Here is an 11,989-nt window from a genome sequence, read left to right as displayed (position 1 = left end):
TTCGTGAGCCCTCCCGGCAATTCTTGACCATGGATGTTGTTGCTGCTGGCTCGCGTCACTTTTCTAAAAGCGGGCGAAAGCCGGTAAGGGTACTTTTCAGAGACAGGGAAAGTCAGGACGCCATGGCAAGGGACTTGTCTAGCTCGCTCACTGTTGGTTCAACTGCTTTACAAAGGGACACATCTTGGCGTCCTCGAAAAGCGAGCTTAGCAGCTGAAGAAGTACTCGTCTTAATACTGCATTCACTCTCAGACGCCTACAGATTCGGCAGAGAGCACTTAGCGCCATGCTATAAGACGACCTCAAATTGCAACATCATAATTGTGTTCCCAACAAACACTTGACTGATTTACTTACATGTTTTATTATTAATTAATGCGTTGGTATTCATAAGGTATACTTATACGCACATTCCGGAGGCTATGTATGTATGTATGTATGTATGTATGGTATGTATGTATGTATGTATGTATGTATGTATGTATGTATGTATGTATGTATGTATGTATGTATGTAGTATGTATGTATGTATGTATGTATGTATGTATGTATGTATGTATGTATGTATGTATGTAGTATGTATGTATGTATGTATGTAGTATGTATGTATGTATGTATGTATGTATGTATGTACGAGGTCTGTTAGAAGAGTATCCGACCTTATTTTTTTGCGAACACCTGATGGGTATGAAACAAGTGCGCTTGCATCAGCCAATCTTGAACCTTCGTGCGCATGCGCGAACTTTTTCCCGCCTGCCGATAGCATGTCAGTCGCTGGGACGCAGCGTTTGAGTGAGGTAGTTCGCAGTGCTCTCGTCGGTTTCTTTTATTGCAAGGAAAATAACGGAGCGACTAGAGCAGCGCTACTACATCAACTATTGCCAGAAACTGGGCGATATAGGTATCGCTGTTCGAAAAAAAAGTCGCAGTTTCACCCGAAAGGCGAAGCACCCATTGCGATAGCAAATTAGTAGAGAACTATATGGAGTAAGGATAGTAGTTTTATCAGCTGTACAAACTTGGACATGCAGCAGCACCGGCAACACACAGAACTGTTGTCGACGCCGTCGGCGTTTTGCCCGCGTTCGCACAAAACGCGCGCGGCGTTGGTGACTGTTGCCGGAGCTTCTGGGGGCGGCTCGGCCCGTGCTCCCTTAAGGGCGGCGGCACTGCCCTTAAGGGAGCACGGCGCAGAACGCGGGTTTGTTCTCCGCCGTGCGTTCACTCCCCGTGAAAGCGCGCGTCCCTCGCGCCCTTTCACTCGCACATACAGCGTTCGGCGCGCGGCGACGATTTCATCGCCTTTGACGTCATACGGAACCTCACGGCGACGGCGACGGCAACGGCGACGACGACGGTGACGCCGACGGTAGAAATCTGCTTTGGAGTGTCCATATAATTGCTATCGCAATAAAAAACACACTTTGACGCCGACTTGAAGCACTGTGTATGAGCCATTCGGTCTGAGCTGGTCTTCAATGAACCTCTTTGATGCCAACTTGGGTAAATGGGTATGTTCGAGCAGGCGTGTGCTGCTCTTCAATAAACGTCTTGGACGCAAAATTGGGTAATTAGGTATGTGCCACGGGGAATGTTTCACTCTACAATGACGAAAAAGAACCCTCAAATTTCTCCGATGCTGAGCGGAATCGATCCCACGTCGCAAGGGTTCCTCAAGGACAGCAACCCGATTCATTAGCAGGCTGTGCCACAAGTGAACTGGGTGTGTGCTGCTTTTCAATGAACGCCTTTCTCTAACCCCCCTCTCTCTCACCCTTATTTCAATTCCCCTTCACCCTTCCCCCAGCGTAGGGTAGCCAACCGGACTCCTGACTGGTTAACATCCCTGCCTTCCTTTTATCTCTCTCTCACGCCAACGCTTTAGCGAGCTGCGCCATGAATGCACTGGGTATATGCACTGGGAGTGCACTCAGTGACTTGAGTCACTGTGTATGTGCAACTGAGTGTGCGGCAAGCCAGGGAACAGTTTTCCGCGTTCGCTCGCACCGGCGCGCCACGCATTTCGGAGGCCACGCGCAGGCTTCGCGGCAGCTGCGCCAGATGGCGCCAAACGTTCTTAGGGAGGCTCGAAAGAGTAGTCGCGCTGCCGTACACGTCTCATGCACGCCTCGTTTTGACGGTGGCAGTACGCTGTGTCGTTATATATGATTCAATGCTAAACGCATTACCGTCCACAGTCACCGTGAGACGGGTTCCGCCTGATGTTTATTCATATATTTATGTCCTCATTCATTTGATTATTCACGATTGTCATTTTTCTATCTGCTTCCCATTTAGGTCCTGATTTCATAATTATTTCAGGCTAGAAGCGTGGCGCAGGATGTCTTAAAAACGACGTTACCAGCTTTATTAATTGACGTATATTTGTTGACTGACTAACTGACTGACTGATTGGTTGGTTGATTGCTGATGCACAACTCTATAGAGCAGAGGGATGGAGAGACACCGCGAGACACCGCAGTGGAGGACGCCAGCAACCGGGAGTCGAGCCTACGACCTCGTTCTCGGGCAGCTGAATCCTGCGGCCACTGAACCACCACGGCCGGTACTGGCGTATAGGGTTGAGCGCTTTCATGCTCACTTGACTCAGAATGTTGAATACTGAGCAGGAATGTGAGACAAACGCGCAGTTGACGCACATATCGTCAACTTTAATGCACACAAAGCTGTGACAGCACAGTATAGAGACAGTTGACCCTTCTGCACAGTTGGCAGGTCGTGGTAGATGGCACACAATGAAAACTCACTCTAAACTTCCAATCCAAATATACACGCAACTTGCGCAAAATGCGTTGCAGAACAGTATTCCTTCCATCTCTACTGTTTAACTTTCTCACGCTTCACGAACGTGTTTTATGTCACGTGATGTAGGGAACCGTAACGTTTTATGCGATAGAAAGTTCGATGAGCTTCACGAACGTCAAAGCAAAAGCTGGGCAATACACACGGTATCCTTTAACGCAGAACTCACTGAGCAAAGTGTATCAGTGCATCGAATCTCGAAAGTTTTAGCCGTATTTGGTGAAACCTCAGTGGGCAGGAAACAGATTTTATTTTTTATTTTTTTATAACTTTAAACTTTTTGGTGCGCTTTCTTTTTTTCAATTAGTGTTGAAATAAAGGTGCTTATAACCTCCTAATGCACAAAATATAATACATGTTATGCTGAGTTTGATACCCGAAATTTCTTATTTAAGTACAGGCATGCAACTTAACGCATGGGCTATGTATAGCAGCGTTTGATACGCTGAAGCGAGATTTCAGTTTAGGATATTTCAGCTGACCAATTTCTATTTAATTAGTTACTACACTATTTAGGTTCTACCTAAAATCATATTTCATTGTCATTTTTCATGCTATTGAATATACTCTATATGGCCCGAAAAAAAAAAACGTGAGCAATTTGTTCTAATTTTTCATCATGTAGAATTACGCATTACAAAGTCGATCACTCCCAATTTTCATGCATAGTTTATCGCATGTTTCAAACGCCATCAAACACTGATGAACCTTGCAAAGACACGGCAAGTGCTAGTTTGACAAGAAACGCCGGCATCATGTAGAGGCACACACATCACTTAAGGTAACAACCAGAGTTATCTTTGAGGTTATTATCGAGATTTCAATGTCCAGAAAGGGAGCTTATGATACCCCTGTCAGTCGCGTTTTTTTTTTTTCTTGTTCTAGCGTGTTAAGGTATCTTGAAAATTCGGTCAGGCTGCATCGCTAACATGTGCACGACACACGAAAAGAGAACATGTGACACCAACTCATATTCTCGAAGGGCCGTACCTACTGATGGGTACTAGCAACATCTCGAGCATGAAGCGTACACGCACATGACAAAAAAAATGTTTCTGACATGACACGGACATCGACAAACGTTTCAAGAAAAAGCACACACATATATTTGACTGTACAGAATGTGCAACACCGGGTCAGACGGAATGTGACATTGCATGTTTTTTTTTTTTTTAAAGTGAAATCTCACGAACATTTTTTCACCCGCGACAAAAATGAGAAAACGGTTTTTCCTTCACCTCTCAAGCTAGATTTTCGCTTTATTTTATACTTTATACGCCTGTAAAACACACCTATAGCTTGGCAATATGAATGAAAAATATTAATTCTACTATTGGGCGTCAATTTCTTTCGCAGAAATAATATTAAGAGATAACTAAAGATGTGGCGGCGATAACGATGACACGAAAAATATTCAGAAGGCAACTTTAGAATTGGTAAAGTTACGACTCAGCATCTAGTCCAATGCATCTTTGAGGTTGTGGTTCTTGGGCTAACACTGGGATAACACTATACGAGAAGTTCAATAGTTAATTTTATTGAAGCCTGACACTGACAGTTTAGTTAGCGCCACTGACAAACATAGTTTTCATTGGCGTTAACAGCCTGATACAGTCATTACGTCAAAGAAAGCACTCCTTGAGGCCTCATTTTCGGGCAGGCTCTAGACGACAGTTCAGTTGTAAATGCAGGCAGTGTCTAAATTCTGTAAGCAGTAAACTATGTTGAGCTTTGCAACGTGGCTCTCTTAGTCTTATTGCAGCATCTGGCATGACACCAAGATGGCGCAAATAACATTCCGTCCACCCTTACCTGCACCGATCGAAGCACCATTTCTTGTTTATTGTAAACAACACGAAATACTCACAAGTCACTGCACACGCCGATTCTAACCCCTAAGTCACAGGTTTACGACTGTTTCTAAGCTTTAAACGGCGCTTCACAAAAGAGACAACATTCACAACGAACGAAGTTATCATTTTTTTTTCGCATAAGGCACAACATAAGATGTCGAACGGAGTCAATAGGTAACAAGTCTGTTGTGGTCTACTCTATAGCACAATAAGAATTGCACGTCTAAGTCTGCACGCTCTATTCTCAACGGCACAACATGAAAACATCAACTCGTCATAAACGAAAAAGGAAAATGTCAGCCCCATCATTTGTGGGGGCTCGACGCATCAAGCAGATTCGTGGTCGCCCAGTGCGGCCAGTTCAAGACTACAGATAACAACAGGGCAAATCTACCGCGATCTTGTTATCACCATCACAGTTTCTATAGCTGGGTGACTACGCAGCGCGAAGTTATAAATTTTCATGGTCATCTGCGTCTCAACAACGTTTCTCGAGCTTGAAGTTTCTGTACGTAGGTATAATGCCTGTCTAGACGCTCTAGATCAAAAAGGCAGCACTTATGGGTTATATAAATCCTACATTCGGGTGTTCTAATGCGCATCAGCTAGATGCCCGGCCAAGCAACGTGCTATAAGGCGAAGAGGCATTTCTGGCTGAAAAAATAAGGTGCGCCAAAAAATAGAGCCTGGAGCAAACCGTCACTTGCTGGAAGAACTGGTTTTGTGAAAGACATGTTGACGTCGCTGCGGTGACGAAGGTCTACGTTACGTTCATTATAGTAAAAAAGACAAAAAATGGCACAAAAAATGCACATCAAGAAGGGTGTGCAACGGCGCTCAAAAATTCGGCGAAGAACTAAGTGTTCCTAAATTCTGCATTTGTTCACTGCTTGTCTTACACTTATAATTCATAATTCAGAGATATCTATGAGACGCATCCTGTCCAGGTGTTTGAGACTACCGAAATGAGAATGTGTCGTAATGGCACGAGGTAAGAAAAGTATTTGCTGAGTCACGCTTCTGGGAACAAACTTAAACCACTCTGAGCACTTTCCCAACAATATTATTCCAATATATGCTTCACTGTTCCATTAAACCAGCATAACATACTTGGTATGATATGTCAATCCCACTAACACGTTATACCGTGACCCTTCCATACAAAGACAAGGTATTCATAATCTACCTTTTTTTTTCTGTTCGCGCACCCAAAAAATAACACGTTTTATTATAATCAAGCTGTCGGTGGAAAATGAATGTTTATATGACGGCTCAAAATTAAAACATTAGCAAGAACGGACGATACAGTGGTGCCTAATGTGTTCGTTTCCTTTATTTGAAGGTGTGTTGTACCCTGCAGTAAAAGCTTAAGCAAATTTTCACTTTGAATAAATACTTAGTGTTCTATGTCGAATGTGCATCTCGCCTTATCTTTGTTATCTGCTGTGACACCACGCGAACACTTCCATTCATAACCGCTGCTTCTGAAGCAGTGCCTCATCGACTATGTGACGTCGACAACGGTACACAAGAATGAACTACAATCAAACAACCAGATGATTCTAATGTCATCATAATGCTAAACATGAAATGTGAGGCATTAAGCGCAGCCGAGACATTCTAGCACATACGTATGCCAAAATACCAGGAGAAACATTTGGGAGCACCAGAGGCGGTGGCGACACCTGCTCTTGTTGTGCGATACATCTTGAAAACAGAAAGATAGAAATTTATTTAATTGATAATTGTGCAACTGTCAGCCCATTTACGCAAACAATTAAGAATACAGTCGCACATTGCATCAAAAAGCCGGCGAGCTTTGGTCGAACGCGGCGTCACAATATGTCGCACCCACCAATGCTTTTTTTACGTCTGCTTCTTCACAGTACACGTCTCAGCTAGCATGTTTCTGCTATATATGCTACATATTTTCATTATTGTTTTTTCTCAAGTTTCAGAAAACAAAATATGAGAAGTCTTGGTACGTTCAAGTGTTCAGTATGACAATAAACAATAAAACCATGAGTTCTATTGCTACCACGCGAAAGAAATTGTGTGCATGTTGTTTCGCATTTTCAAACTTGTCTGCTGAACCAGTTCTGCTGAGCTAAATACTTCCAATTTGTTTGTAATCTTATTTTTTTTCATCGCAGTAAAACCATATTATAGCAAGAACCTCCGCCAAAACTGCGTTTAATGTTATTGTGTCCGGCTTGTGTGTTTCAACTCCACCACGAAATAAGCTTCAAAATTCAATAAGCTTCAGGTAAGCTTTAGCTCCTGCCTTTCTCAATTAACAAGCGTTGAAAAAACTATTGTGTAAATAGGCCACAGTGTTTCTTGCCAGCACAGATAGTCCTTACCTTCGGTAATCTGTCAATAACCCCGTACTCGAACGCAAAAAATAAAAAAAACAGACGTAATGGATCGTGAGCGGTAATTTGCCGTTGTGGTTACAAACAGACCGCATTCATTATCTTCCAAGTACCCTAACTTACCGTCCCACAGCCTTCGCCGCCTTTTAAGCAGTGCATACTACGAAAGAAAAAAATATGCAATACTTTAGACGCTGCGAGAATTACCAAATACAGTAGACTTTTATTAATTAAGCTCCGGTTAATTCAATATTTCTCGGTTAACTCGATCCCGACTGAAGGTCGGCGCCTTTGCATTTCATTAGCCCAAACTTCGTTATTTATATCCTAAAATTATCCTCCACCGGATAATTCAAACTTGACCAGTCAGCACGCAGGCCTGACCCCTATAGTGAGCCCAATAGCGACCCCTATGGTTGCAGTGTTTGTCCCGGCGGACCATAGGGGACAGTGAATGCGCTGAACACGCGTCATCTCTCGTCGAAAACGTCTATTTCCGGCCCACCCCTATGAAGATTTTCAAGTAATAACCGTAGCTCACAACGTCTGATTACGATATTCACCTGATTCTAACGAGCGCCTTCCTTTTATTTAAAGATAATTTGGCCAGAAATTACCTGCGCGGTGCGAACGGTCACGTAGCCAAGACCGCTTTCGCAATGACCGTACGCTTTAACGCATAACAAGAATTTATTGCGGCGGAGATGACCTAAAGAACTGTGTGGCGAAGCTGACTAGGAAACCGGCCGCCCTTGTGCAAAAAATTTCTTGCTGGAAAAATGTGGGCGTGTTACATTTCTACTTCGTTTAGTAGCTTTAATGTCATTCCTACGTTAGTTTTCTACTTTGTACACACAGAAAGCTGGTGCGCGTTTGATTCGGCGGTGCATTAGAATAGATCCAATATTGGCAAATGAATCAGCGGTGTATTTTGGTGTTTTTTTCTGCATCTTCTTCAATTCCACCCACCGGATAATTCGATTAACTTGGCCGGTCCCGTCAGGGCCGAATTAACGGAAATGGAATGTATATGATGCAACAAAGAACAACAACAACCACACAATAAGCATTTGCCATCATTGACTTCCAAGAAACCTTGACCAGTGCTGAAAGCGTCTGCAGTTTAACAATAGAGATGTAAAACAAAAAGCAACTTAGTTGCAACAAAGGCTTGTACGGGACAAAACAAAGAAGAAAAGAAACAGAGGTATAAAAAAGATTTTAATGCCTTTTCTATGCCGAGAACAATGGTGTCATCACTTATCGACACTTTCACACATCTCTTCCAACGAGTCACTCATGTAGCTTAGAGCTGCTCCTCTGTAGTACACTTGCATGATGTGTCCCGTAATGATGCAGCATAAATTAAGGCCATCCAGAACAAACAGAAAAGTAAAGCAGCCACCATATAGCGTGCAGTCCCCACGTACAGCGTATACCTTGTACACCATTCAAAGATTTCACTGGAACAGCACTATTCTCTTGGACTCAACTGTATACGCCCTTCTAAGTCACCGAGTTTCGTGCGCATGAATATTCTGCGCATGCGCTGCATTCGAGGTTGCTCACGTTACAAAGTTCGAACTATGCTGCATAGCTGCCGGCATTGGTGGAACGTTTGCAAGCGTTCGAAGCTAAAGTAAAAACAAAATATGGCCTTACGAAGCAAACGCAAAATTCGGTTTTTAGCAGACACTTCTAAATGTGTCTAGCGAAATCAACAGAACCTCTGTAAAGTGTCGATGATTAACTTTGTAAGCGTATTTCATTGAATGTGTTCCAGCAACAGATATAGTGTCTCAAAATATCGAGATACGGCTCATGTTAAAGAAAATGTGTGAAAATCAGTTGTGTTTTAATAATGTTGATTGAGCCTCATTTATGAAATTTGAAGAAAGTAACTATTGTTTAGCCAAGAAAATTTATTTTAGCGGGAAGTGAAAGCACAATTCATGTCGCCTAAATTTATCTCGGAAATGCGCCCTTCAGCACCGTTTTTAGGGAAGTACCTTTGAGCACATAGAGTTATCACTGAATGTATAACAACTATTATTGATCATAGTAATTCTTAATGCATCAAGAAAAGTGTACTGACAGTCATAAGACCAAACAGACCAAACATTCTAATTTCTTTTGTAATACTCTTTATCGGAACCACCCTATAGTTTGTATTTTTACATTAAAAATAGCAATTGGTGACTGATTTTCAGCATCTTGCTCTCCCCGAATAGCCCAGTCAGAAAGAATAGTACAAAATAACTAGCAAGAATGTTAGACGACCTCATTATATCCAGAAAAAAAGTTTTAAGGAATGATGTTTTAAGCTAGTGTTCGTGTTGTGTTGATGTTCTGGCGCCTGTGCAGAAATGCATTCCATCAAACATTTCTCCAGGACAATATATGTTACGAAAAGTCATGTTTGATCGTACTTATTGCACCATTCAATTAAAAAATAAGACCATTACAGTAAAATAACATGATCAGTTTCAGTCAGAATGGTCCAGAAAAGCACAGCATGCTACCTGACATGTCACCTGGGCCTGCAAATGCACTTGAATTTGGTACTTCGTCAAGAGTAACTGTCCAGCTCTTAAAACGCCTATGAACAATTTGATTGTGAATTCATCTAAGAATATCAATAAAGTATAGTTGACACTCAGCATGCCTAGCTTGCTTAAACAATTGTGACTGCCCCTGCCTTTGCACCATCACGTGTGATAACAAAATATAAAACCATGCACCTAGCATTCATGCTTTTGCAGTAATGATAGCTTTTGCACAAAGATGGGCCAGTGACAAGGCAAAGAGTTCTGCGTAAACTTAAGTCTTGTGGCGTCATAGTGTTATAACGTCCTATGGCGCTCATCATCCATGGTGGTTTTGAGAGCACAAACATATAAGCCTGGAACATTGCAATCTATAGTAAATAAGAGATACATTTCTTTTAAAGACACAATAACTGATTAAGCTTTGTGCTACCTAGATTCTTTGAGCGTAAACATAATGGTTTGTAAGACACTGTATAGCTACAAACAGAAGTCACAACTCTGATGCGGAGTCTTAGGCATACAAAGGATCTGTTACAAGTGTAATGATCGTGTTCAATGCGATAGTGACTTCTCGTATAAAGTAAAATGTAATATGTCTGGTAGTGCCATTTTCATCTTCTCAGGGCCCATCTTTTTAACAAAATGCATTGTGTGAAATAAGTTACATATTGTAATAGGTCCATCTCGTGAATGTTGAAAACACCAATCAGAACAAATCCTAAAGTCATATGTAAAAAAAATCTAAGCAAACGTTATCTGCAAATATTCGATATGTGGCAGGGGTCCGAAAGAGCTACCCTCCGACGTCCTAAATACCCTTCCTTATATTTTGTTCCTACGCGCGTTTATGGAAGCATTGGTACTGAAAGACATTCGGAACATCTCCTCAAAGTTCTTTTTTCTGCGAACTGAATGCTTTAATTACAAAAATATACGTGCATATATGTTGACGAGCATACCGGATTATGTACACGCGTTTCTACCTACACACGCACACACACTCACACACATTGTATATACTTATACGGCCTTTCTCGTTGTAACAGATCACCGCTTTAGGGAGCGTCGATGAGTTCAGCGGAACAGCAAAAACGTATCTGTGCATCTTCTTTAGAAGTGCTTTACAATGCCCCATATCTGCATCATAGAGCCCATCTGAAGTGATCATCTCGATCAAAAGGGATGGTCTCTCGACCTTTATATGTACGAATGATATGCTGAATCTATATGGCAAAATTAGAAGTTAGGCATAGATCAGATTCATCCATAATGATACGTGACAGCGACAAGGGATAGCCTGCTACACTTTTGGTTTAGCTGAAAGTGAACACAAGTTGGTCGGTGGCAAATAGTAGATCTACATGCGAAGCCATCTAATCATAGAATGTGTAGTTGACTGATTCTGCTGATTCAGCAGCACTGCATAAGAAACCTTCGCTGTAAAGCTACTTGTTTTTTTTTTTTTTCATTCATGCTTCTTTTTTGTCATACATGCACAGCGTCACCTAGCAAAGAATGAAGAGTCTCCTATCTCCTCTGGGCCATCGGACGACTTTGTGTAACTAAACTTGTCTAGCGTGGAAATGCCCGCAGAATCTGTAAAGGCTGCCAGAGAAGTATGTTTCCCTATGATCAGCGTGCTCAAACAGTGAACACAATTAGCACTTTGTAAATGAGATGAAATAACTTCGCGCGCATTAGCAAAAACAGCAATACATTCAATGGCGAAAACAGGGATCTGTTACAACGAGACATTCCTTGCACGATTCTTATTACAGTGCAATTGTGTTTCTTATTATAGTTTGTTTGCTTTCTTTTATCATTTCACAATGTCGGCCTTTTGCTTTTGGCCTGTTTGCAGATGTTTCCGTGTCCTTGATTCTTTGTTTCCGTGTTTGTTTTTTCGTTTGCGATCGAGTCGAGAACGAGCAATGGTGTCCAATGGTTCCCCTTAGGTGACAGTTTTTTACGACGATGACGACGACATTTGAACACCCGAGCAGATGTGGTGCAGGTGGGCGGTTGATGAAGCGTTCCTTCCAAAGAAGGCGACCCAGGTGCGTCCTAGACGTCCTTGGGCTTTTCAGAAGCCACCACTACCAGCATCTTTTGTAAAAATACCGTGGCACAGTCTGCAAGGCGAAACAGAAAGGAAGGAAAAACTGAATGAGTGTGACGTCACGTGGCTGTCAGGAGTATTGACGTGAGAACAAATACTGCCCCCATAACATTATTTCACCATGACACAGGATACCCATTACATCAACTGCAGAACAACACTAAGCTGGCAATCTCCTCGAAAGTTATTTCTGCTTGGCTTTAGCAATAGTCATCATCATCATCATCAGCCTATATTTATGTCCACTGCAGGACGAAGGCCTCTTCCTGC

At 42.3% G+C, this 11,989-nt stretch overlaps 1 protein-coding gene across 1 annotated transcript in view; it reads right to left on the bottom strand.

Moving 5' to 3' along the window:
- Positions 1 to 8,253: 8,253 nt before the first annotated feature.
- LOC119463371 (large neutral amino acids transporter small subunit 2-like) overlaps positions 8,254 to 11,989 on the bottom strand; it is a 127,228-nt gene continuing 123,492 nt past the window's right edge. Inside the window, exon 12 of the mRNA XM_037724192.2 lies at positions 8,254 to 11,732. Coding sequence (XP_037580120.1) covers positions 11,665 to 11,732 — 68 coding nt within the window. The 3' untranslated portion in view covers positions 8,254 to 11,664. The remainder of the gene's footprint in view (positions 11,733 to 11,989) is intronic.

Source organism: Dermacentor silvarum, chromosome 9 (assembly GCF_013339745.2).
Source record: "Dermacentor silvarum isolate Dsil-2018 chromosome 9, BIME_Dsil_1.4, whole genome shotgun sequence".
NCBI classification, from domain to species: Eukaryota; Metazoa; Arthropoda; class Arachnida; order Ixodida; family Ixodidae; genus Dermacentor; species Dermacentor silvarum.
This window is presented reverse-complemented; position numbering and strand designations above follow the sequence as displayed.